At 38.9% G+C, this 25733-nt stretch overlaps 2 protein-coding genes across 3 annotated transcripts; one reads left to right on the top strand and one right to left on the bottom strand.

Annotated features, from left to right (window-relative positions):
• Window positions 1-1552: 1552 nt before the first annotated feature.
• On the bottom strand, window positions 1553-25733 carry LOC131162500 (uncharacterized). 2 transcript variants are annotated; one of them, XM_058119057.1, is made up of 3 exons: window positions 23971-25733; window positions 14766-14847; window positions 1553-1833 (listed from the first exon to the last, which is right to left on the bottom strand). In XM_058119057.1, the coding sequence occupies exon 1, from the start codon at window positions 25594-25596 to the stop codon at window positions 24331-24333; it is 1266 nt and encodes a 421-aa protein (XP_057975040.1). In that variant the 5' UTR covers window positions 25597-25733; the 3' UTR covers window positions 1553-1833; window positions 14766-14847; window positions 23971-24330. The 2 variants fall into 2 exon arrangements, with proteins under 2 accessions (XP_057975040.1, XP_057975039.1); XM_058119056.1 differs by lacking the exon at window positions 14766-14847.
• Window positions 16935-17300, top strand: LOC131162781 (uncharacterized mitochondrial protein AtMg01250-like). Its single transcript, XM_058119382.1, has one exon. It carries the CDS (start codon window positions 16935-16937, stop codon window positions 17298-17300), a length of 366 nt encoding a protein of 121 aa, XP_057975365.1.

The raw sequence follows: 25733 nt of genomic DNA, 5'->3' as shown, positions 1-25733 counted from the left end.
TCATCATTTTAAATTTCTTAAAATAAATATACTGGTAAAGATTAATATACTCCTTTATGCGGCCAGTATAGCTATCCCTATGGAATACACATGCAGCAAAAAAGATATATTAAGACATGATTTTGTGTTCACAACCAAGAACAATCCATATCTAATTATATAACTTTAAGAGCGGGATATGATGTTCAGGTTTTCTAAAGAGCCTCAATATTCGAAAAGCGAATTGATGCACATGAGTTCTTTAAGCCTTTCTATAGGAATGGAGCTGAGGTCCCCTTAAGTATATGATAATTATGTAAAGATGAAATTTAATTATCTATTTGAGTTTTCACTCATCCTTTTAAAAATATTTTAATATTCATTTTATCATAACCATCTTTGTATACGATTTTAATTTGGAAAAATTTTAATAAAATTTCGGCAGTATGCCGTCTGTAAATTGGACATTGCCCATAAAATTGACTATGAAATTAAATTGGCTAAAGAACAAGGTAAAAAATAAAAGTGTTTATTTTAACATTCACATCAATAGAGCTAATATGTGAGAATCTTATTTATGTTGTTATAAATTCAATTTTTTTATGAGAAGTGAAAATATAGTAAAGTTTGATTGTCACTTTATTGGAATATATATATATATAGCAAAACCTCATTAAAATCTTATATGAAATTTGAATATCAATGGACTAATTTGTTCACCAAATTTTGAGTGTCTAATGAAGTAAAATTATAAAGTAGGTGAAAGGCCTAATTATTTTGAAGGTTCCTGGTTTTATATATATATCTTCAAAAATTCATAAATTTTCGATTAAAAGTATTTTGATTTTATCATTATGAATGAGCGCTTGTAAGGAGTATAAGATTACGAACTAAAAGAACTTATTTAACTAGAATGTCTAACCATATCACATTTTAAATACTCGTTCACATTTGTAAACTATTGTCAAGTTTTTGAAACGTTCATTATTCGTTTCAACCAAACTGTCTCATAAACACCTTAATAAACTAACTAATTTGACTGTGTATAATGCAAATTAAATATCTGTATGAACACTTACAAAAACATTAATGTACTATTTTTCCTTTGATGTTAGGGGCGTTGACGGAATTGCTCAATCCATTCCAAACAACCCATAAAAATGATTTTAGAAATGTTTGGCTTAGATAGTAGATTGAAATTCCATTTTATGTTACAAATTGTAGGTTACGTTTGCTATGGGAACCACCCCACCCAATCCAACCTAAAAATAGCAACAAAAATGTTTTAACAATTCTTTTTTGACCTTAAAGCCATGGACCTCCTGGATCTAAAGAGTTCTACCGACAATTTATGTTTTGCAAATATCAAAAAAGATTTATATTTTGTTGCCTAAACTCTTGTAATTTCTAAAATCTTAAGACGTGCCTGCATTTTCTACGCAATCACAAAGGAGGCATTAATTTTTTTTAAAATTTTCCAAGTAAGTTTTTTATCTTTTTACAAAGTCTCAGGAGATAACATTTTCAACCTATTAAAAACGAGCATGCCCTGTACGCAGAGATAATCTAGTGGTCATGCAGTAGAGAACTCGTATCTCTGCCCGAATTGGAAGAAACTTTGTATGGGTCATAATCATAATACAGACAAGTGACTAATTGTATATAAATATAGACAATATGGCTAAGGATTATTTTTTTAATCCTTATCAACACGAGCAAAGGGACTCTCAAGAAACATAAGGGAAACATCTAGACTGCGGCCTTGGCTAAAATATTCACGCACCCATTAGCTTGAATTGATTCCTTGTAGGTGCGAGTAAACAGCCCGGCCTCCCAACTGCATTATGTGCTTACCTGCAATCAAGAATCAGGGCACTTTTAGAATATGATACTGGGCATTATAGTTCAAGTGGCTAATCGCAGCACAAACATCCATCTCTAACACAGTACTGCTACGACTAGAATCACAGGCAATTGAAAGGTGTCATCAAGCAAGGCTCAAAATTCAGCTGAAAAAGGAACATTGCTACTCTTAAGAATGGAGAATCAGCAAGGAAAATGCATCTTCCAAGATACATGACAGCAACAACAGAGGGAAAGGAACGCCACCAGCAAGCAAACGAACCACCAGGAAATACAAGATGACGGATAACAAATTAATGGGGCAAGACTGCAGATGAAAAACAAATCTGGCTTGATGGATGTCCTTCCTAATGTTTTACTCGGAAACTACCGATGTTGCTGCCTACGAACAGACTAGATCCCATGCCTAGGTCCAAAACCTACCATCACACTTCATGTTTCATCTCGCTCTTTGAAGAGCACTGAAAATAAAGGCAAACCATTCGAAGGTGCAAACATGTCGGTCACCACTCCCAGCTCAGCTCACTCTTCTTTCATAGTGGGGGAAAAAGGAGGTAAACACAAGCCTGCCCTCAGGCTTGTCAAAAAAGCAGAAGCCCTCCTTTTAACAATTCAACAATTGTTTCTAAAGAGAGGGGAAAATTCCAACAATTACAATGACTTTCCTTCATGATGACCCAAAAAAAAAAAAAAAAAACAAGCAACATCAACAAATGATGACAGAAATAATTCAAAAAAATTTATAAGGGTAAAAAATATACTTTTAAAAAAAAAAGAAGCAGTGGCATCATCACATTCTGTTTTAAGTTTTCAACAGTCGACTAATGATATGGAGTAATAAGTGGTACCAAACTTAAATGTTGTGGGAGATCGGTGCACTTTTTGGAAAGAAACAAATGTCTGTCTTTTTGGCAATCCTCAGCATATACTGTTATACTTTACCTCAAAAAAGGGGTGGAATAAAAAGCTAAACGAAAAATCCATTTTTCTTAAGGAAATAAATGACCTTTTCTACTCATTCCAAAATAAGTACCTCCAAAAGAGGAAGGAAAATGGGTGAAAAAGACTAAACTACTAGGCTATTACTACAAGTGATCACTCATTCCCCACCCGATTCTCCTTCAACTACCAAACATGGATTATTCCGTCCCTTTTTCCCTTTCCTTCCCTCTAACTGAACACAATGGAAACTTGGAAAGTCATGGATCCATGAATTTCACACACGCACACGCACACACCCATTTTCCATTTTCCCCAAAGAGCATAGAAATTTTTTTTTTAAAAATAAAAAAAATTAAACTTGCTTCACTTTTTTCAGCAAGGACTTTCGAAGCACAATAGAGCTTCTAAAGAAGTTTCCTTGTAAGCAGTAGGCTGCCTCGGGATCAATTGGAAAGCTTATCAGCAGTCTCCGTGTCATCCACAGTTGATGCAGCAAAATGCTGCCTGCCCCAAGAAAAGGGAGAAAAAGGGCGGAGAAAAAAAAAGAGGGCAGGAGTGGTAGCTTGCTGACCCCAGAGGGAGGGGGGTTTGCATGGGGTTCTATGGCAAGGTTGAAAAGGAGAACAAGTTTTAACCCACAAAACCAAGATAAAACTTTCTTTTTGTTGACTGAACAATAGGGGTACAAGTAGGGATACAACCACCCAAAATAGGTAGGGGCCAAAAGCCAGCATGAAAATTAAGAACAAGCCATATAGGCAGTAGCCAGAATCAAGAATAATCAAACTTGGAACAGAAAAAGAATTTCACTTATGAAATCTACAGTAATGTCTGCCTGGTACCATACCCTTATGGTTCTAATGCTCCAAAATAAAAGGAATCTCTCAGGAAGTCTTCATTTATGCACAATCTTAGGCAATAGTACCAATACTATTGGCATTAACAAGGAAACGAAGATGCATATGTATTTTTAATTTACAAAAAACCAGCAAAGGGTTCAATTATTAAGGTACAATTCTCTCTCTCTCTCTCTCTCTCTCTCACACACACACACAGAGGACATCTTTATTTACACATAAGATTAGGCAAGCCATAAAGGCAGTAGACAGAATAAAGAATAATCAAACTTGGAACCGAAAAAGGATTTCACATGAGACACCCACAGTATTATCTGCCTGCCACCATACCCTTATGGCTTTGATGCTCCAAAAGGAATCTCTCTCAGGAAGTCTTTATTTATACCAAATCTTAATTAATAGGATCAATATTATCAGTATTAACAAGGCAATGAAAGTGCACAAAGAGCACACAAGATAAACAAGGCGACATGTTTTTTTTGGGATAAGCAAATGTTCATGTTACTAAGAGTAAAACACTACAAAAGAGAGCCACCCAAGTACAAAAAACCTAACATCAGAAACCAAAAGCGAAGGATTCAAAATTATTAAGGTTCTCTCTCTCTATCTCTCTCTCTCTCACACACACACACATGCACACACAGAGGAAGTCTGTATTTGTTCATAAGTTTAGGCAATGATACCAAGACTATCGGTATTGACAAGGTAACAAAGATGCACAAAATTATTAAGGTACTCTCTCTCCCAAAGGAAGTATTTCTTTATGAGCAATAGTACCAATACTGTATACTGTATTGACAACACAATGAAGATACATCCAGAGCACACAAGATAACAAGACTATACTGTATTGACAACACAATGAAGATACATCCAGAGCACACAAGATAACAAGACTTAATATAAAGTCTCTGATCAAAGAATATGCATGTGATTTGAGGGGTGAAGCGGGGTACATGAGATTGCTAGCTCCTATTGCTGGACAATGGTCTTTTCTTTTACAGATGTTGCGGGATAAATGCTCTTTGAATGGGTTGTGACAGTGCCAAGGGGGGTTGATTTAAGTGGGTGCCCCAAGGTGCTCTGAGGAATGGCTATATATATTTTGTCTATCTCTGCAAAATTACCAATATTATTGGTATTGGCAAGGCAACAAAGACATTGGCTTTTGAGATAAGTAAATCCATATATTGCAAAAAGGAGTAAAAAGACTACAAAGAGGGAGTCACTCAAGTGCAGAAAAGATGAAGTCAGAAACCACGTACAAAAATGATAAATGATACTAATAACAAAACCAGCAAAGGATTCAAAATTATTAAGGTAGGAACTATTGAGCCAAAATTACATAATATCTAGCCACTTCCAATTCAAATTTTTCAATGAATTTTCCTCTCCTTTGAAAGCTCTAGCACTCCTTTCCAAAATTACATAATATCTAGCCACTTCCAATTCAGCTTTTTCAATGAATTTTCCTCTCCTTTGAAAGCTCTAGCACTCCTTTCCCACCATATGATCCAAAACAAAGCAAGAGGAATGGCATCCTATATCTCATTACCCTTCAGAGCTCCTCTAAACCTGCAACTCCAATCACACCCTGTTTGTCACCACCTAGTGTATTTCCAAAATGGTACAAGACCAAGCACCACAACAATATCACCCATTTACAGTGTAAGAGAATATCATTTACTGCTACACAATCTTCCTTCCAAAAGGAGCATCTACGAAACAGCCACCAATATATATATATATTTCCTGCAGTTAACCTGAACAACCTTAGGAAATTAGCTTTTAGGAGGTTTGAAAAAAAAACAGTTGGCAGGGCGGAGAGCAGTAGAGAATCTGAGTCAGCCAGATCTCTAGCAGGTCTGGGCATATGACCTACAAATCAACTGAGGAATATATGCACTCCCTCCTGAATCCTAGAGAATATCTCAAAAAGTGACTCTGTTGCACATCATGCTTGAAACATTACAATGTTCTAGCAATGGCTGAAACACACACACACAACTCATTCAACAATTTAGCTAGCAGAACACGCTTCCAACAATAACAATTTCTTCGTCATCTGATTGATCCCTCCCAAGTTGTTTCTTATTAATTCTTTTGTATAAGTTTCTATCTAAGGTTGCCTCGTGTAACGAATATTCAGCCCATCACACCTCCTCCTGACTCTCTGCATCTCTACAATCATCTGACTGATCACACTAAGTTAATTTCTTGTCAACTCTTTTGTATAAGTTACCAGCTCAAATTGCCTATCTCCAACTGAACCTTTACATCTCCACCAGTTAGAAGTTGAATGTACTCACCAGTAAGGAAATATTTTTAAAATGATATGCACAAATTAAACTTTGGAAGGATGAAGGAAGAATAAGATATGTATATGCTTGTGGATGAAAAAAAAAGAAAAAAAAAAATACATCACTAAGTTCTATCTGAGAAAGAAAGAGAAAAAGAAAGATGATCCCAATTTTTCATACTAAAAGCATGGTTTTTAAAGTTGTAACAGAATCATAACTTCCACAATTGATTCAACTTCTATAGTTACTTAATTTGATTAAATCAAAATTCTGAAAGTTGATAGGAATTTCATAGAGGAATTTATTCAATATTTTTTATAGGCATCAAAATTAAGGTTACTCCTTTGTGACCGGTTGGTCATAGGTTCGAGTCCAAGGAAACAGCCTCTCTGTATAAATATAAGGGTAAGGCTGCATACACTGTCACAGCTCTCCCCCTACCTTTGCAAAGCGAGGAGCCTTGTGGTCCAAGCACACCTTTTTTTTTATAATGGGCATCACTCTTATGATTTCATTAAAGAAGGGAATTTATGACTGTAGCATATGGTATGCTTTTCAATTAATAATAACCTTCACAACTACTTCACATTCTTAGCTCTTGAAGTTATCAAAACTGTTCCTGTAATGCATCATGAAGAGCAGACAATGAGAGAATCTGGAAGTTAGAAAGGACTTCCTTTCATGATAAGGAATAAAAAATGTCTAACTCGATATGCTTTTCAAATAATAAGAACCTTCACAATAACTTCACATTCTTCGCGCTTGAAGACTTGAAGTTATCAAAACCATTCCTGTTATACATCATGATGATGAGATAATGAGATAAATGCGGAAGTTAGAAAGGATTTCCTTTCATAATATAAGGATTAAAAAATGTCTACTGGACAATTGGAACAAAAACTAAGGAATTCAGAAGGAATAATCTATACTCAAAAGAAGCAGGCAAACATTGATGATTAATGTGATTTTGAGAATTCAATCTCAGAGACTCACACGGGTTCAAATCACTGCAAGGTCTGTCTCTATTACCCCCAATAAATATTCATAAAAATCAAGACAACAGAGCCACCAAATTATGCACATTTATACTGCATAATGGAAGTTCATGTCTGGAGGTGGCTAGAGCTTATCAAACTGAAATTTCTGTTCTCCTCTCTCTCTGTCTGTGTGCATGCATGTGCGAAGTAGCAGCAGCAGAAGGCACATCTCCTTGAACTATTCCAATACTAGATAGACCCTATTCTAGGTCTCATGGTAGGTACATAACCACCTCGAGGGAATACAATAAAAGCTACTTATCAAACTACAAATAAGTGGGAATGACAAGTTTCTGATAAAACCCTTGAATAATACCATATAACACTGGGGCAGGTGTCTTACCGGCAAGGGCTTACTCACATGTGGTTTGGCAAATGAGAGATCTTGAGTTCAAATCAGAGACTAGCATGACTAGATTTTAGCTGATGATCCCTGTCAGCTAGCTATCAGTACACTGTTCAAGGGGTTGGAATTAGGCTGTGTAATGGTCTCAGGCTCAGCCAACTCCTGTGAGGTATTGTCCACTTTAACTCACCCATTAGTCCTCTGAAATTTGCCCCATAAATTGCACCTTATAAGACTGAAACATAGACACCCTTACATGTCCAAACCCTCCATGATAAGGGATTATGACAGGGTCTCCCACCTAATTAAAGATGCCCTCATCAGAGTGGCCCGCACCTCTATGAGAGATTAACTCATTTGACAATACCCCCATAGTGGCTCTTTTACCAAGTGTAACAATCTTGACCTAGCTTTGGTGGTGGTTGCTTACTTTAGCATATTAGGTTCCTCCTCATTTTGTAACATTTGTCCCATAAAAGATGCCTCATAAAGTTGGAAGTTAAATCATCCTCATATAATCAAGATCTCTCTAGTTCATGTCTAACGTGGGTTTGTGACATTATGGCTAGCATGCATCTACAACCTAGTAGTGAGCCCTAAAATAAGGTCCATGTTTAGCAAGCTTTTTCATCTAGGCCACTCTTGAAATTGTTCCTTGATACCACTCAAGTACAAAGGGAACAACAAGAGAGACATCCCTTACTAAAAAATATCAAGAAGATCAAGGATTACAAAGGGGTCCCTCCCAACCAGCCTAGAATGCCAGCTAGAGACCATTGCAATCCAATGGTCCATGACAGTCTGAATAGGAGAAACAGTTCATTCGAAGGCTCTTTTGTTCCTTTCTCTCCACACTAACCAAAAAATAGTAGGGGGAATGATGGAGAGAGATTTCCTTTCTTCGTTATTTGATATGGTCCCTTTCCAAGCCCACAAATTCACCTTCTACCCTAGCAGCAGCGATCCACTTTTGTTTTACAATGAGGATTGCTAAGTTTCACGATTTCTTGGTCCATGAGCAATGCAAAAGGCCATGATCAACTGATTCCTCCTATTCCAAGCATAAAAAGCATCTATTGACAAGAGGGAAACCTTTTTTCTACAGATTGTCCACGGTAAGGATCTTTTAAGAGTAGCTTCCCATGTGAAAAAAGCAACCTTAGTAGGGGCAGCCATTTTTCAAATAAGTTTCGAAGGAAGTTTGAGCTGCTCTCAGTTCGGGAGCTACGGTGTTTGTAGAAAGAGCTGACCCTGAAGTCCCCATCCTTGCTCAAAACCCATTTGAGCTCATCGTAATTGGCCATACATTGTTTCTTATAGACATTTCTGGAAAAAGCCTGTAAGAGTGTCAAGCTCCCAATTGGAGCATTCCTGTTCATACGAATATTCCAAACGGTACCCTACTCACGAACTCCATGTGTTGGCAAATGAGCGCATTTTTGTCACCAGCAAATCTGAAGATGGAGGGGGAAAAGGACCTGAGCTGGGATTTGCCACAGCAGATATCATGCCAAAAGAACACACCCTCCCCATTCCCCACATGTAAGTGGATAAGAGAGAAGAATTTCTCCCATCCACTTCTGATATATCTCCAACCATTATGATTGAGACCATACTTGACAGCAATAACATCCCTTGAGAAATGATTTTTTCTTTCATGAATCTCCAAAGCCATTTCCCCAAAAGGGCCTTAATAAAGCTAATAAGAGATCAAGGCTGCCTTTTTGCAAAGGTTGTTTTGTCAAAGTATTGTGTGAATGGCCGAAAGGTTTGGCCTCGAGTTCTGTATATTATATATAGACTTTACAAGAATGCTATTCATGGGAAGTAAATAAGTTCTAGCATGATTCTAGCCCTATACATGAAAACTATAATCTGTCAAGCCCTATACATGTAAACTAAATATATGCTAACTATACAAAATCATGAATTGAGAAATAAGGAAGTAATTGTGGGCTGAAATAAGGAAAGAAATCTTTTGCTTTGCTATTCGCTGTTCTGTTGACAGCCTCCCCCACCCCACCCCCCCCCCCCCCCCCAAAAAAAAAAAAATTGATGCGGGTTGATCAACAAGCATCAATTTGCTACTTAGGAAGCAATGTTGATGACGAGTGAGAGCCTTAGTGAAGATATCCGCAATTTGTAATTCAGTGGAAATATGTGGAAGAGTGATAACACGAACTTCAAATGCGTCACTGATATAGTGACAATTGACTTCAATATGCTTCATGCGCTCATGATAGACAGGATTGGCCATGATCTGGATAGCACTCGTATTATCAACATGTAGAGGTGTAGAATTGGTGTCAAAAAAATCTAGCTCCACAAGCAAACCACAAAGCCAGATAATTTCAGAACAAGCAGGAGACATCGCCCGGTATTCAGATTCTGTCGAGGACTTAGAAACTCTGTCTTGCTTCTTACTCTTCCAAGAGATCAATGCATCACCTAAGAACACACACCAACCAGTGATGGAGCGACGTGTATCCGCACAACCAGCCCAATCAGCATCTCTATAAGCAGCAAGGCAAGTAGAATTTCCTGCAAGGAAGAATAAACCACGGGCAGAAGTGTCCTGAACATAGTGTATGATCCTACGGACAGCAGCCAAATGAAGATGACGAGGAGTTTGAAGAAACTGGCTGACTCGCTGTATAGCAAAAGAAAAGTCTAGTCTAGTAATGGTGAGATAGACAAGACTACCCACCAACTTCCGGTATAAACTGGGATCAGCAAGTAAGTCACCCTCCCCTTTGCGAAGCTTGACATTTAATTCCATGGGAGTATCAACAGAAGTACCCTTCTGGGGCCAACTGTGGCCACCAAGTCACTAGCATACTTATGTTGATTGAGTGAAATACAGAGGGACTACGATTCACTTTAAGACCAAGAAAATATGTGAGAGACCCAAGATCTTTCATATGAAAGGACTCTCAGAGATGAGTCTTGAGCTGAGCAAGTAAAGCAGATTCGGAACCAGTAATCACAATATCATCAACATAAACCAAAAGAACAACAATACCCATGTCTGATTTATGAAGAAACAATGAAGTGACATACTTGCTCTGTTTGAATGAAAATTGTAATAAACTGGTGCGGAATTTATCAAACCAGACCCTCGGAGCTTGCTTAAGACCATAAAGAGAGCAACGAAGCTTACACACATGTGAAGTCGGAGAGGAAAACAAGCCCGAGGGTGGCTTCATATAAATACACTCTTTAAAATCCCAATGAATAAAAGCATTCTTGACATCCATTTGATGTAGTGGCCAATCACTGGAAGCAGCAATAGCCAGAATCGTAAGAATAGTAGTCATCTTAGCCACAGGAGCAAAGGTCTCTTCATAATTGACACCATATTCCTGATTATTCCCAAGTGCAACAAGGCGAGCTTTGTAACTAGACCTGGCAAAGTGGATCGGGTCGGATAATCCGTGGTGGATAAGGCGGATTATCGGGTGAAGAAATCATAATACATATTCGACTCATTTAAGTGACGGATTAGGCGATTTCGGGTTGAATAATTCATGGCGAATGGGCGGATAATCCGCTATTCTCAAATATAATTTTATTAATAATTTATTCTGTGTCATAATAATCTAAGTCGTATACGACAACTTGCGATTAGTTTGTGTATTAACTTTTCTAGTAACTATATCAATCATTTAATCGTTTATACTAATTAACAACTCTTGATTCATGTCAGTAAAACTGCAAACATTAAAAACTAATAATTCATCAAACCATCGACAATTACATTTGTCCACTGCAAATTCAAATGAAGAAGATCCGAGGTAAATCATCACAATAAAAACTAAGTAGCGTCAAAGATCCAAAGTCAATTGTCTGAGGATCATATATGCTAACAAATCAGATCCTATTGATTCAAAAGGAGCTTATATGTCAACAATGTATATTTTATCCCAAATCATGGGATTTATGATATCTTATTTATTATTACCTATATCGTGTAATTGTGTTTAAATACCCCTGCGTGTATCCTCTCTAAAGCATGTAGTGTTAACAGCTCAATTATTTAAATAAAAATATCATTATTCGTAAAAAAAATAAAATAAAATAAATAAATAAATAAGCAGGTTGGCGAATATCCGTTGAATAAACCTAACACGACCCGACCCGACCCGCTAAGGAGGCGGATATGAAAATGAAAAATCATATTCGACTCATTTAGCAAGCAGTGTTATAAGTCCATTAAAACGGGTCCAATGCGAGTTGGATTAATGGATTTTTATCCATTTTGCTAGGTCTATTTGTAATGATCCAGATTTCCATCAGATCGGACCTTGACTGAGTAAACCCATTTACATCCCAGAGGAACAATGGTAGGAGGAAAGGCTCAATGTCGCAAGTGTGATTGGCCTCTAGAGCGGCAATTTCCTCCTACATAGCTAGTTGCCAACAATCATGCTTGGCAGCGTGTGAGTAGGATGTGGGAATATCTAAATTGGACAATGCAACAGTAAGAACTGAAACAGAATTGCCAGAACTTGAAGAGGGAAAACCATACCTATCCAGGGGTACAAACACTCGACAAGAGCGACGTACCAAAGGCTCTAGAGGTGCTGAAACTGATTGAATCTAGAGCGTGGTAGGATCAGATATCAGATGAGCTACTGGAAGAGACTGTGGGCGAGAAATACCTGGTTTAAAACGAGAACTAACTTGATGAGGATCCAAGAACTGCTCCTCAAAGGAGGGGAGAATCATAGTAGAAGAGGAGGGTACAGAGGACACATGAAAGAAATGTTGACTTTCAAAGAAAATAACATTCCTAGAAATGCATGTACGATGTAATGTAAGATCAAAGCAAACAAATCTCTTTTGACACACATTATATCCCAAGAATGCACATCGAACAAATTGAGCAGAAAATTTATGTCGCTCATGAGGTAAATGAACAAAACATACACAACCAAAGGTACGGAGATTATCGTAACTAGGTTGTTTAGCAAATAAGCGGAAATAGGGAGACTCCATGAGTAGGACTTGAGAAGGTAAACGATTAATCAAGTAGCAGTTTTCAGAGCCTCAACCCAGAACAAGGATGGAACAGAGGATTTCAGCAAGAGAGTACGTACCACATCTAGGAGATGACGATTTTTCTGTTCATCTACTCCATTCTTTTGGGGAGTAGCGGGACATGAATGTTAATGAATCATACCTTTAGAAGCCAAAAATGCCTGAAACTCAGTAGACACATATTCACCACCAGAATCAATGCGTAATGTCTTAATAGAAGAAGAAAATTGATTGTCAACATACGCTAAAAACTTAGTGAAAGTACGAAAAACCTCAGATTTAGAGCGAAGAAAGTAGACCCAAGTAAATATGCTATGATCATCAATGGAAGTCACATAGTATTTAAATTTTTCATGTGAACTAACCAGGGAAGGTCCCCAAACATCACTATGGATAAGATTAAAGTATTGAGAAACTCTACTAGCATGCAAAGGGAAGGGAAGAGTTTTGCTTTTACCAAGTTTGCAAGAGGCACACTCAAGAGATAAAGAAGAACGTTCTTTATTACCAAGTAAACAAGAGTTCAATAAATGAGATAAGATCTGAGTATTGGGATGGCCTAAATGACGATGCCACACCATACTAAGATCCGAAACATTATTACAAGCAAAAGACTTAATAGAAGAAACTGGAGAATATGCTAGAACAGGCAAAAGTAGTGGAAACAAGCACCCCACTTTAGGTCCCTTCGCGATCGGCTCCCCCATTACCTGGTCCTGCACAACATAACCATTACCAGAAAAATTAACAACACAATTGTTATCAACTAATTGACCAACAGAAATAAGATTCGTGGAAAGCTAAGGAGCAAGAAACACATAAGTGAGCTTAGAAGAGGCATCTCCGACAGCAGCTATTGGCAAAGAACTGCCATTGGCAGTCTGAATAGCAGATTGACCAGCGTAGGGTCGAACATGACACAGGGTAGTAGGATTATTCGTCATGTGATTAGAGACACCCAAGTCCACATACCAGAGTTTAGTAGAATTGTTAACTTGGAGCCCCATTGCTGATAATGTCGAAATTAGCATTTGTTGCACCATTTCAGGTGTGTAGTAATTCGTTGTAGGAGGTGCAAGAACAGAGGAGTCACCTAAAGAAAAGCCAGGGGCTGCAAAAGTCACTGTGGGGGGTACAATAACAAAAGTTTGTAATGTCTAGGCCTGATGATTTGCGGGCGAATACGACAATCTTTGATAATGTGACTCTTCTTCTTGCAATAAGAGTAGAATTTCTTGGAACAATTAGCAGTGATATGCCCAAATTCTTTGTAGCAAAAACACTACAAGGTACTAGAATGCGCAGGCGGTCCTCGTCGTTGAGCAACATAAGCCACAGGGACAGACCCTGAACTACCATGAGATTGTGCCAAGGTAACTTGAGTACTACGTCGTTGTTCTTCACAAAGTAACTCACCAAAACAAACATCAAGAGAAGGAACAGGAGAGCGATTCAGCAGAGACGAGTGAAAATATTCACACTCGGGGCGGAGTTTCATAAGAAACTGATCACGACGACTAGTCTCATGAAGACGTTGAATAATGAGAAAAGAGGCAACAGGAACATCCGCAGTAACCAGATCAGAATATTTGTTCCAAAGAGTCAAAACCCCCAAATAAAAGTCTTGGATGAAACGATCGTCAAGTTGAAACATGGCAATCGCATGCTCTAACTGAAAACGGCGGGCACCATTATCTCGATGATATACTGTTTTTAAATAAGTCCACATGGATTTAGCAGTGCAATAAGGTCGCAAGTTGGGGACAATATGTGACTCAACTGAGCCAAGAAGCCAAGACATAATCAGAGCATCAAGCACAACCCATGAAGGACAAGCCGCTGACTCCTTGGATTTATCAGGATTGGATGCACAATCCGCGCCATCAATATGACCCCAAAGATCTTTTCCCTTCAGGAAAAGTTCAAATTGAAAAGCCCACGTAGAATAATTGTTGCCCGTAAACTTGGCACATACAGGTGCGAAGTCCATGCTAAATAAAGGAGAAAATCAATAAGCCCAAAAAAAAAAGACTGTGCCCAAAGAAAAAGACTACCAGAAAATCTAGACGCCCAAAAAATAACGCAGGTACAAAGAAAACCAAGAACAACCTACCTGCACTAAAAAATGAATCTTGAACCAAAAAACCAGCTGTTCCGAGAATCACAAGGACAGATAAGCACCCAAAACAGCAACAAAGAAAACCAAGACCAACCTTCCTGCACTAAAAAATAAATCTTGAACCAAGGAACCTGCTGTGCTGAGAATCACAAGGACAGAAACCTGCTGTTCCAAGACAGAGCAGCACCAGAAACAGCAACAGAAAGTTGTTGCCTACACTAAAAGAAAATGCAAACCAGAAAACCTCCGACAAGAAGACAAAAAAAAATTCGAAGTGGAAACCTGCTGTGCCGAGAATCACAAGGACAAAAACCTGCTGTGCCGAGACAGAGAAGCACCAGAAACAGCACCAGAAAGCTGTTGCCTGCACTAAAATAAATGACAAACCAGAAAACCTGCTGGGCCGACAGCCACTCAGCCACAGAAATACCGAAAGAACAGAGAACCAAAACAAAAAAAAATTCCAGAAGAGAAAAAAAAAACCACAATAGCCACAGAAACGAGAGACACCTCCGAAACTGAGAAGACAAAAAAATTCAAAGGGGAAAAAAAAAACTTACCAGTCGGCTGGCTCTGATACCATGTCAAAGTATTGTGTGAATGGCCAAATGGTTTGGCCTTGAGTTATGTATATTATATATAGACTTTACAAGAATGCTATACATGGAAAGTAAATAAGTTCTAGCATGATTCTAGCCCTATACATGTAAACTATAATCTGTCAAGCCCCCATACATGTAAACTAAATATATGCTAACTGTACAAAATAATGAAATGAGAAATAAGGAAATAATTGTGGACTGAAGTAAGGAAAGAAATATTTTGCTTTGCTGTTCCGTTGACATGATTAACCACCCTCTTGACGTTGGTTTCTTAGCAAATAGGAACTCGTATGGTCGTGTCTAGATAGGGTTGCCATGAACAGATCACTCCCTTCATATGTGTTTCCCCCTTAATAAAGAAAAATGGGAAAAAAAAAAAAAACCAATTATTATTAATTAAAATATGTCCCATTTTCATATTTACTTTCATTGATTTCAAGAAAGCTTGGGGCTTGTTCCTTGTGGAACAATTTTCATTTCGCAATTTCAGTTTTCCAAATAAATATAGAAATGTCACCTTGGTTTCTATAAGAACTGTGAAAAGTAATAAAAATAAGTTTTCCAACTTCTATATACAGACGTTTGGAAACTAGAAAATGTGGTGGCAATATTGGAATTCTTTGGTCCTTCTATCAAATATATATATATAAGTGTGTGTATATATATATATATATATATATATTGTAATTCTTTGGAAAACTAAAAATGGAAATATAACAGCCTTCCACAAATGAACAGGTCCTTGAGTTTTACATAAAGTTTTTCATTTTTGTATGTTCTTTACTCAATTGAACATATCGTAACAAGTAACTATTGAAAAACCTATTACACCATTTAGTTTTGACTGCAGTCTCTCTTAATCATAAGCCCTCAGGTCTTCTTTTCATAGCCATGATCAACATTATTTTTACCTGTTTTTTTAACTTTCTAAAAAATCATAAGCCATCACGTCTTTTTATCTAGCCACAATCAATAATATTTAACTTTTTTTTCCTATTTATCTTTCTGTTGATGGAGGGACTCAATTGTAGCTTTAAGTCTGGACCATAAAAGTTACAGTCAAATATCAAGAGTCCAAGACTGCTTTTTCTAACATTCAAAATATCATCTCATTTTCTTAGTTCTATTATGGACAGTGGTCACCATTTTCCTATCATTAAAACTTATGCAATATTGCAAGCATAAGCACCCTTAGCACCGGATATTAAACCCTAAACATGAAAATCTTTGGACTGGAAACAAATAACTAATGGCATTTGATAGCAACAGTGAATAAAAAATAATGTAAGCAGTTAAAGAACATATACTGGAGCAGTACAATTTTAATACACAACATTCCGTGCATGAAATCAGCCCATATAAGTCTAGTTTACGCAAAATTTTTGCTTTGAATGCCAGAACCAATCAAGCAAACTGATTGAAAATCATTTAAAATTCCACACGCATTACCTCTCCCAAAAAATAAAACAAAACAAAACAAAAAAAACAAAACAAACAAACAAACCCCGTGCAAATATAAAACAAGTAATATTAAAATAACTAACAGCCATCATTAACTAATGATTGAACTTTCAGCACAAGTTCCAAATCATAGTTACCAGAAAATAACACCCTAGTGAACAACATATTGGTATGATCATTCCTAAACAAGGTACATTGTCATTATGAAACACTAAATCTAACGATCCAAAGCTTTAATTCAATATTTTTCTTAAACAATTTTTTTATTGGTTAAAAGTTGGGAATCATCACATTTCATCTCTATTTTCTATCATTATTAATCTATTTCACAGCAGAAAATCTCTTTGAGATTTAGGCACACCTCAACAACCTCTTCGAAATATGCCATATGCCTGCCATTCTCAATGATCAACTGAGAGATTGGTTCAAGGCCTCTAGGGGTCTTAGACAAGGGGATCCTTTATCCCCCTTCTTGTTCATCTTACTTGTTGATACCCTTGATAGGTTGTTTTTTCATGCTCATGCAAGGGGGGTGAACAAAGGCTTTCATGTGGGGAGGGAGGAAGAAGAGATTTCGCATCTCCAATTTGCTAATGATACTCTTCTACTCCTTGAGAACAGTTTAGTAAAGTTCAAGAAAGCTATTCTATTGCTCAAAATCTTTGAGAAGATCTTGGGTTTAAAGATCAATTTGTCCAAGAGTGGTATAGCTGGAATTAACATGGGCGGGAGGACTCTTCATATTTCAAATTGAGTGCAGGTTGCAAATCCAATCAATAGCACCTTATCTCACCCTCCCCCTTGGAAGTAACCCAAACTCTAAAGCCTTCTATGATAATGTGCTAGAAAAGGTGGCTAGGAAATTGGATGGTTGGAAGAGGGCTTATTTTTCCTTTGGGGCTCGTGCCACTCTCATCAGTGCTTATCTCTCAAATATCCTGACCTATTATCCCTCTTTTTTTGGAGTTCCCTCTAGCGTCGCCAAGTCCTTTGAGAGATTGATGCATAATTTCCTTTGATTGGGTCCCAAGGAGGGTAGGCACGACCATCTTGTCAATTGGGATATGGTTTGCAAACCTAAGTCCAAGGGACTCCTACGTATTGGGAATGTGGTATCTACGAATATCTCTTTTATAGGTAATGGCTTTGGAGGTTCCCTTTGAAAATTGAATCCTTTTGGCATAAGGTGATAAATAGTAAGTACGGGATCAAATGAAATGGGTAGGATACAATGAGCAAGAGCATCACTTCTCACTCTAGTCCCTGGAAATTTGTCTCTTAGGTAGCCAACCAATTATTTCTTCTTATTTGGTTCAAAGTGGACAATAACAAAAAGCTCTGTTTTCAGGAAGATGTGTGGTTGGGGGAGACTTCGCTGAAGCTAAAGGTCCCTTGTCTTTTAAGCTTCCATCTCTTCAAAATGCTTCTATTAGTTCTTTTATTTCTTCTAAGGGGGGGTCCTTCTTGAGATTTTCATTTTTCCAAGATTCTGAATGAAAGAGAGGTCGATGAGCTCACTAACCTTATTTCCTTGTTGGACCAACACATTCACTCTTACAGTGAGGATAAGAGAGCCTAGGAAGGGGATTCCACAAGTATATTTACTTCTAAATCCTTTCTATCCCACCACCTTTTGAAAACTCATAGTCCTAACCCTTTTCCTAGGAACCGCTTACTTTGGAGGGCTAAGGTGCTAAAGAAGATTTGGGCTTTTGTCTGGACCATAACCTTAGAAAAGACCAACACACATGATACGTTTCAATGGAAAAGACCCTATATGGCTCTTGCTGCGACGTCCCTGCAAAGCAAGGGTGCCCCGAGGCGGGCAAACTAAAAAGTGGTGGTTTTAATATTTTTGTGAAAAATGGAGGGTAGAATCGCCACTAACTTTTTAGAGTGTGGTTAGAACACTTGATTACTACCCAACTACAGATAGAATCGGTATGCGTTACCAAAGCAGGGATCCGGAGTTCGGTTACATGAGGAGAAGGTACTAGCACCCCCTACACGCCTCGTTCTATGAACGGTACCTAATTAACTAGAAAATTATCCCAAATTAAACTCAAATAGTCTTTATTTATTCCTTTAGAAAAATTACACAAACACTAATGCAAATGAAAAGCCATATGGATACTATAATTATTTCCTCAGAACTAGGGTACGGAAAGCTTAAAAAGCTCATGCCCTTTGTTGGAAATCATAGGGAAAGAAAATCGACAAAATATTTAGCAAAAATAAACTCCCCAACATTTTGAAATTTAGGATTTTTCCAAGTATGAAAATATTATTTTGGGAGGTTTTGGAACTCATTCGGGATGAAAAGTTTGCAAAAGAAACAAATTTCTGACCTCAAAAATATTTTATTGATTTTTCTCTAATTTTATGAATTTTTGTGATTTTCCTGTATTTTCTCAAATTTTCAAACAACCAAAAGACAATTGAGGAAAATAATATAAGTCAAGTCAAAAACATTTTTAGAATTTTCTCTTAATTTTCTCCGAATTTGCTGTGATTTTTCTTTTTTTTTTTATGATTTTTCTGAATTTTTGTGAAATATTAAGTAAGTAATAAATAAAGGAAATAAAGAAACCGGTTCAAGGCCAGTTCCATGGGTCAACCAGTCCGTGGGAACCGGTTCGGGTCAAAGGGGGCAGCCGGTTAAGGGTCAACCGGTTCTAGGTATGGCTGCGCGTTGCACCGCGAGAGGGGCTTGGGAAGTGGTCCGGATTCCTGACGTGGTCGGATCGTGACTGTCAGTGGGAGAAGATGATCAGACGGTTGCGGAAGAGCCACGTGAGGTGCTTAAATGAAAGGTGGGCGGAACGCCCGTGTTGATGGTTGGATGGATGTGCATATGCGAATGTGAATCAATGATGTGGCTTGATCCAAGCCACCCCAGGGAAGCAATGATCAAGTGGCCATCAAGAGGCCACTTTGCTCAACGTGTGCGGAAAATAGGTGGTCCACGTGTCAACCAGCGAGAGGTGGAAATGGGGGATGGCTCAGATCATCATCGAGGCTTAATCGTGGCCATTGCAGGGTGGCGAGGATCAAACGGTTGAGGGTGGCTTGGTTAGGATTCATGACGTCGCGAGATCACATCTGCTCACAGAAAGCATAGATCGTGCGATTGGGGAGCAGACGTACACGGATCAATGACATGGATCAATCCAGAGTGTTGCCAAAAGACACCGATCATGCGGTTCACAGGGAGCCATGTATGCCTTAGCGTATGCGGATGTGGTGGAGCCACGTGTCAAACATCGACGGCAAATTGGACACCAGGTGTCGCGATCCTACGGCATTAAGGCAGATGATACTTAAACCGAAATTTTTCCTTCTCCCCCCATTTTCATTCTCTCTTCCTCACAGCACCCTCTCTCTCCCTCTTTCTCTCGAAACACTCTCCCTCTCTTCTTCCCTATCTTCTTCCTTCTTTCTGCAACCGTGCGAGCAGATCCCGAAACCGTAGCCCCTCTGCAACTCCCTCTCACTCTCACTCACCTCCCTATCCTTTCAGTCAAAACCCTAGATCTCTCAATTCTTTCCTTCCTCTCTCTCCTTTCTCTCTGTCTCTGTTGTCTCTTCTCCAAAGTTCTCTAAAACCCTAATCCGTTCTTCCGTGCAACCTCTGTTCTATCCTCGAAGATCCTATCTTGCTCACCTTCTCTTCTCTCTTCTCTCTTCTCTCTTCTCTCTTCTCTCTTCAAAGCTTTCCCCTCTCAGAAGCTTTCCCCCTTTAGAAGCTTCACCCGAAACCCTAGCTCTCTCTAACCTCAAGCTTTCTCTAACCTCAACCTCTCACTGAAGCTTTTTATTCTTCAGATGTCTCCCCGAGAACCTTAGCTCCCCCCCAGTGATGGCTTCGGAACTCAGAGTTGGTCGATCTAAAGACCCAAAAAGGGTCCGGACCGGTTCTTGCGATGAGGGAACGTTCAAAACAAACCTTGACTGGCAGATAAGTATTTCCCCCTTCTTTTATCTTTTCGTTTTGTTTGCATGATTATGCATGTGGGTATGCTTCCTTCTGCGTGTGAATTGCTGGTCATCTACTTTGGGTGATCCTAGGGTTTCTGGTTCGAAGGATTAGGGTCTCGGGTTGAAGACGAGTTAACTCGTATCAACCAGGTGAGTAGGTATCGGGTTGACTCGCACAAGTCAACCCAGGGGGATGAGTGGACTCAGGTGGACCCGAGCAAACCACCTGGGCTCTGATACGTGTTGGGCTTGAACACGTGGGTGCTTCGGGTATATTTTAAAATGGGTTTTGGGCTTGGGTTTAAAAATGAGAAGTGGGTGTAGGTCTTTTAATATGCAAATGGGCCGAGGTTTTTAGAAATGGCTTGGCTGTTTTAAAAGGGTTGTGGGCTTTGGTTCATTTTAAAACATACGGGCCTAGGTTAGTTTTAAAAATGGGCTGGTTTGTTTTAAAAACTGAAATGGGCTTTTAGGTTTGCAAAATGGGCCTCGAGTGTTAAAAGGAGATAGGTTCAAGTCTTTTTTTTAAACCAACTGAGCTTGGGTATAACAGGTGGGCTTTGGGTAGTTTTAAAATAAATGGGCTCAAGGTTTGAAAATAGATTGGGCTTGGGGGATTTGAAAACCAATAGCTTCATATTTTTTTTAAATGGGCTTGGGTTAAGTTTTTAAAAATAGGCTTGGGGTTGATTTTTTTTTTAACAATTGGGCCTCTGAGTTGGGTTTGAGCAAGTCTAGGCTTCAGTTTTAAAATACGAGAGTTTGGCCTGGGGTCCGCTTTAAAATTGGGCTCGGGTTCTTCTTTGGGTACGAGGTCTGAGATGTTAAATGGGTCAAGGGATTAAAACCCGAGTTCGGGGTTGGTAGGGGTCCGGTGGGGGTTCGGATCTTTTGTTCGGGTTAGACGAACTAGGCTTTGGTTCAGTGGTGTCGGGTTGGGGGTTCTGGCTTAGGTCAAAGGATTCAAACCCAAGTTCGAGTTTGGGTCCTGCTCTCAACTCAGGTTCTGGGAGTTATTTGGTTCAGCTTCAGTGGTTCGATTCAAATTCGAGTGTGAACCTGGGGCTCAAATGTGAGAACCTACATTTGCAATTTTTCCAAAGTGCAGTATTTTGAATTAAAATAGGGACAGGGAGTCGGATTTGCTTGTAATCCTCCACTCCTCCGGTCTTCTTCTCCTGCCTCTGTGTCTGTCTGAGCTCGTCTACTCTGGTATTCTAAATATGTTATGTGCAATGCTATCTTGATTGCTCTCTCCGGTCTCCTTCTCCTGCCTTTGTGTCTGTCTGAGCTCATCTGCTCTGGTATTCTAAATATGTTATGTGCTCCGAATGCTATCCTGATTGCTCTGACTCTCTCCCCATTTCTTTTCTGTAGAGCTCTCTCTAAACTTGGTTTCTTTCTTTCTGACACTCTCAATTTTGCAGAGCCTTCTTTCCTCTCCAATTGCCATCTTCTATGCACTGTGCGAGACTCCCTATTTATAAGGAGTTTGAGTAGCCTGTTTGGCGCCAAAATGCTTCTCTCTAATAGAATTCCCCTCTTTATTCCCTGCGATGGCAGAGAATATTTTAACAACCTTCATCATTGTGCACTTGTGGATTTTATTTGTTTATTATTATTTTTGAATTCCAGTTAACTAACTACCTCGCTGTTCTTTTTGTGCACAGGTGGCTTAGGGAGCACTTCCAGCTGGCAAGCTGGGATTGGATCTGTTTTAATTTTCACTTTCCTTGTATTTATTTTTTTTTTTTTTTTGTAATTTTTGCATGTTTTTCTTGTATTAAATGTACCCCCGTGTTCCATTTCCCTGCAACATATCCTTGTATTTGCTTTCTTTTTCCAGTATTTTCTAGTTGCAACTTTCTATATGTGCCCTTTTTGTATTCTTTTTACGGCTAAATGTAACTTGCAATATTCCTTTGTACTCCCAATTTTGGGCACGTGTCCCTCTCCCCTTTTAATAAAATGTGACTTCATGCATGTTTAATTTTGACCAAAATCCCACATCAAAGTTGACCAAGCTTGCCCAAGAGGCAACCGGTAATAAAATGTAACTTTAGGACTCAACAAGATACCCAATCCAATTCAAAAATTGAAAGACTCAATTTAAAACCTAACAACTCAATTCAAAAATTTGAAAGAGTAAATTTTAAAAAAAAAATTCAAAGACCCAAATTAAAAATTAAGAAAAACTCAATTTCCAAATGAAAAGAACAAAGGAACTTAATTTTTTAAGGAACTCAATTAAAAAGCTAGAAGAACTCAGTTTTAAAATTAAAATTAAAAGGACTCAAAATTTTGAAAATAATAGGACCTATTTTAAAAATAAAGAAAATTAATTTTGAAATTAAAGGACCCAACTAAAAGTAAACGGTACTAGGACTCAAAGGACTTAACTTTTGAAACTTGGGATCGTTTAGGACTTAAAAGTCAACCTTTATTACGCTGGGTCTTCTCAAAAAATGGCCTGATTAAAATTAGGGTGTCCACAGCTCTTAGTCTTGATATGTGTTCATTTCATGTGTTGTGAAAATAATGAGTCGAATGTCGATCTCTTTGTGAATTGCAAGGTGGCATCACAGCTTTGGAATGCCCTTTTCTCTTTGATATGGGAAGAGTGAGTGGCTCCGAGAAAGGTGAAAAAATTGCTTTTGCTAATTTCAAGAGTTTTGAAAAGCAAGAATCTCAGGCTCTATGGTGTGCAGCTGTTTTTCCATCCTTTGGACTGCGTGGATGGAAAGGAACGCTAAGATTTTCAGAAGTCAATCTACCTATTCATGGCTTTTGTGGGATAAAGTGACTTTCCTAGCCTCCTTGTGGGTGCACTTATTGGGTTTCTTTAGGGCACTTCCACTGATTGACCTGACTAGAAATTGGAAGGCAGCGCTCTTGTAATGGAGTTTGGATCGTATGCTGTTTTTTCTTATTCGGGTATTTTACACACCATTTTTTGGTCTTTTTTCAGCTTTTCTAGTTGGTTGAGGAGGACTACATGTCCTCCAATCATGTCCTCCATTTCTCAGATTTTAATAAAATTGTCTTCTTTTTCTATCCAAAAAGCATCCTCTCCGAAATATACAAGTTCCCTTAAACCCCTTTTTTACCAATATATCTATTTAAGTATACCCCTAAAGTACCACATTTTAGAGTATGTGTTGTACGACGATCCCATTCCCATTCTGTTCCATGAATTGGAACATTCCACATTCTAGATAACATTGTTCGAAATATGTATGCTAAGCACCATATGAATGGTGTGATTGACAAAAAACACAAGAAACATTATGGCAATCCTTGAAGAAAAGAAGAGGTCTTTTGCCATGGCAATGCTATAACAATTCTCATGGTTAAATATAGATTATGGATCACATTCAAGCTGCTGCTAATTATTAACTCCGCAGTGAAAGAACTGAACCAAAATAATTTGTCGGGAAGAGACAAACCTTTGCCATTTGCACACACAAATAACAAGCGCATTAAACTTCACAATGATAAGTTGCAAACGAAATGCATTGATTGTCCATGAAAATCCAGATTTGAAAACTTCGGATGCAGATAAACAAGCAGATGAATCGAGTCATAAGCGCGGGTAAATTCAATGAAGCGTCCAAACTGCCAACACTGTACATGCCTAAAGCAGTCAATTTCATCATTTATATGAACTACACAATTCCACTTCCATAGTTCAATCCTTTCTAATCCATCCCATTCATAGTTGTTAACATTTGAATGCTATAACAACTCACAAACTCATCACATGTGCATTGTAACTACTGATGCTTCTCTTATCAAAAGTGCCCATATTACTCAATTTCCTCATCCTCACTATCCCAAAATAAATCACCAGGGTCATCATCATAATCAACTTCTTCTTCTTCACCTTCAGAAAAGGCTGAAATTCTTAAACTATTAATGTCAGACCTCATGGCAGCAAGCTCACTCACCACATTATCCAAATTTGTCCCGTAACTCATATCTTCATCAAAATGCGTAGCCGAAAAATATCCATCATCGTTGTCTAAGGGCTCGCCCCTCTTATTACCATTGGGCATCAAATCCTTCGCTGCAATCTCCCCACTTTCAACTTCAATCCAAGGAACCCAAAAATCTGCATGCCGCCCCAACGCTCTGTCCCGATCACCCACAACTACAGTCCCCAAATTTGACTCTCTCGCCCGCCTCAGCATATCTGAGAAATCTGAATCATCCGAAACCAAGAACAACCAGTCGACCCCTCTGCTCACTGAATGCTGCATTTGCCTCTTCAACGCCCAATCTGCCGCCTGGGGTTTATCCTCCACCGTCTTCACAAAAACCCCAGCTCGCCTCAGCTCAGAAGCCAGTCCGTAACCAACCTTTGGAGTGACCAAAGCCTTAGCTGCGTCCACGTATTTTTGGTTCCCGGTGATGAACCTTTCTTTAAAACGCTGTCGTTTCTTGCCTTTGAGCGACCTCATGCGGCTCAGCTTCTTCTGACGCTCTCTCTCGTGAAGCTGCTTGAAATGCTTCTTGAGATCGAGATGGGTTCGACACTTTCGACCGCACACGCCACAAACATAGGGCTCCGACGGCATCGAGAGTCCCTTCCGTTCCAGGACGTCCATCGTTCGCCTTTCGCGGCGTTCTTCGCGTACCCAGCTGGGGAGATGGACAAAGGCGTGGCGATTCGCATAGGCGGACATGCTTATTACATCACCGAACCGCTCCGCCACCTGCTTCAAAGCCACCGCCGCCTGGTACGGTGGCCCACGAGGAGGCTTGTTGTCAAGATCCCATAAAACCACCACCTTATTTTGTTTTGGGGCATAGACGCCTTCCTTGTTTCTGACCATGTCGATTTCGGACATTGCAGCCGAGGCGGCTTGGTCGTCGGCGCTGGCATTGATCTTCCATCGGCACAGGTTAAGATTTGGTGATGGGGGTTTTAGCAGTAGGGAAATTCTGGGTTTAATATCGAGCACAGAATGAAAGGAAAGATTAAGTTTAGTTTGGCGGAGGGTGAAAGTAGAACTCAAAAGGGGTGAAGGTTCGAGTGCGAGAAGATTAGTCCAATTGCAGAGGATATTCATTATATACTATACACTTACTGAAGGTCAAGTGGGTTGAGACAGGAGGGGTTTTCAGTTCATTTGGGCGTGTCGTCTAAAACCCCCACTCCAGATCCCCGCCTCTTGGGATAAGGAAGCTGTAACGTGACGTTTGGAAT

The sequence above is a fragment of the Malania oleifera genome, chromosome 8, assembly GCF_029873635.1.
Source record: "Malania oleifera isolate guangnan ecotype guangnan chromosome 8, ASM2987363v1, whole genome shotgun sequence".
Classification (NCBI taxonomy): domain Eukaryota; kingdom Viridiplantae; phylum Streptophyta; class Magnoliopsida; order Santalales; family Ximeniaceae; genus Malania; species Malania oleifera.
This window is presented reverse-complemented; position numbering and strand designations above follow the sequence as displayed.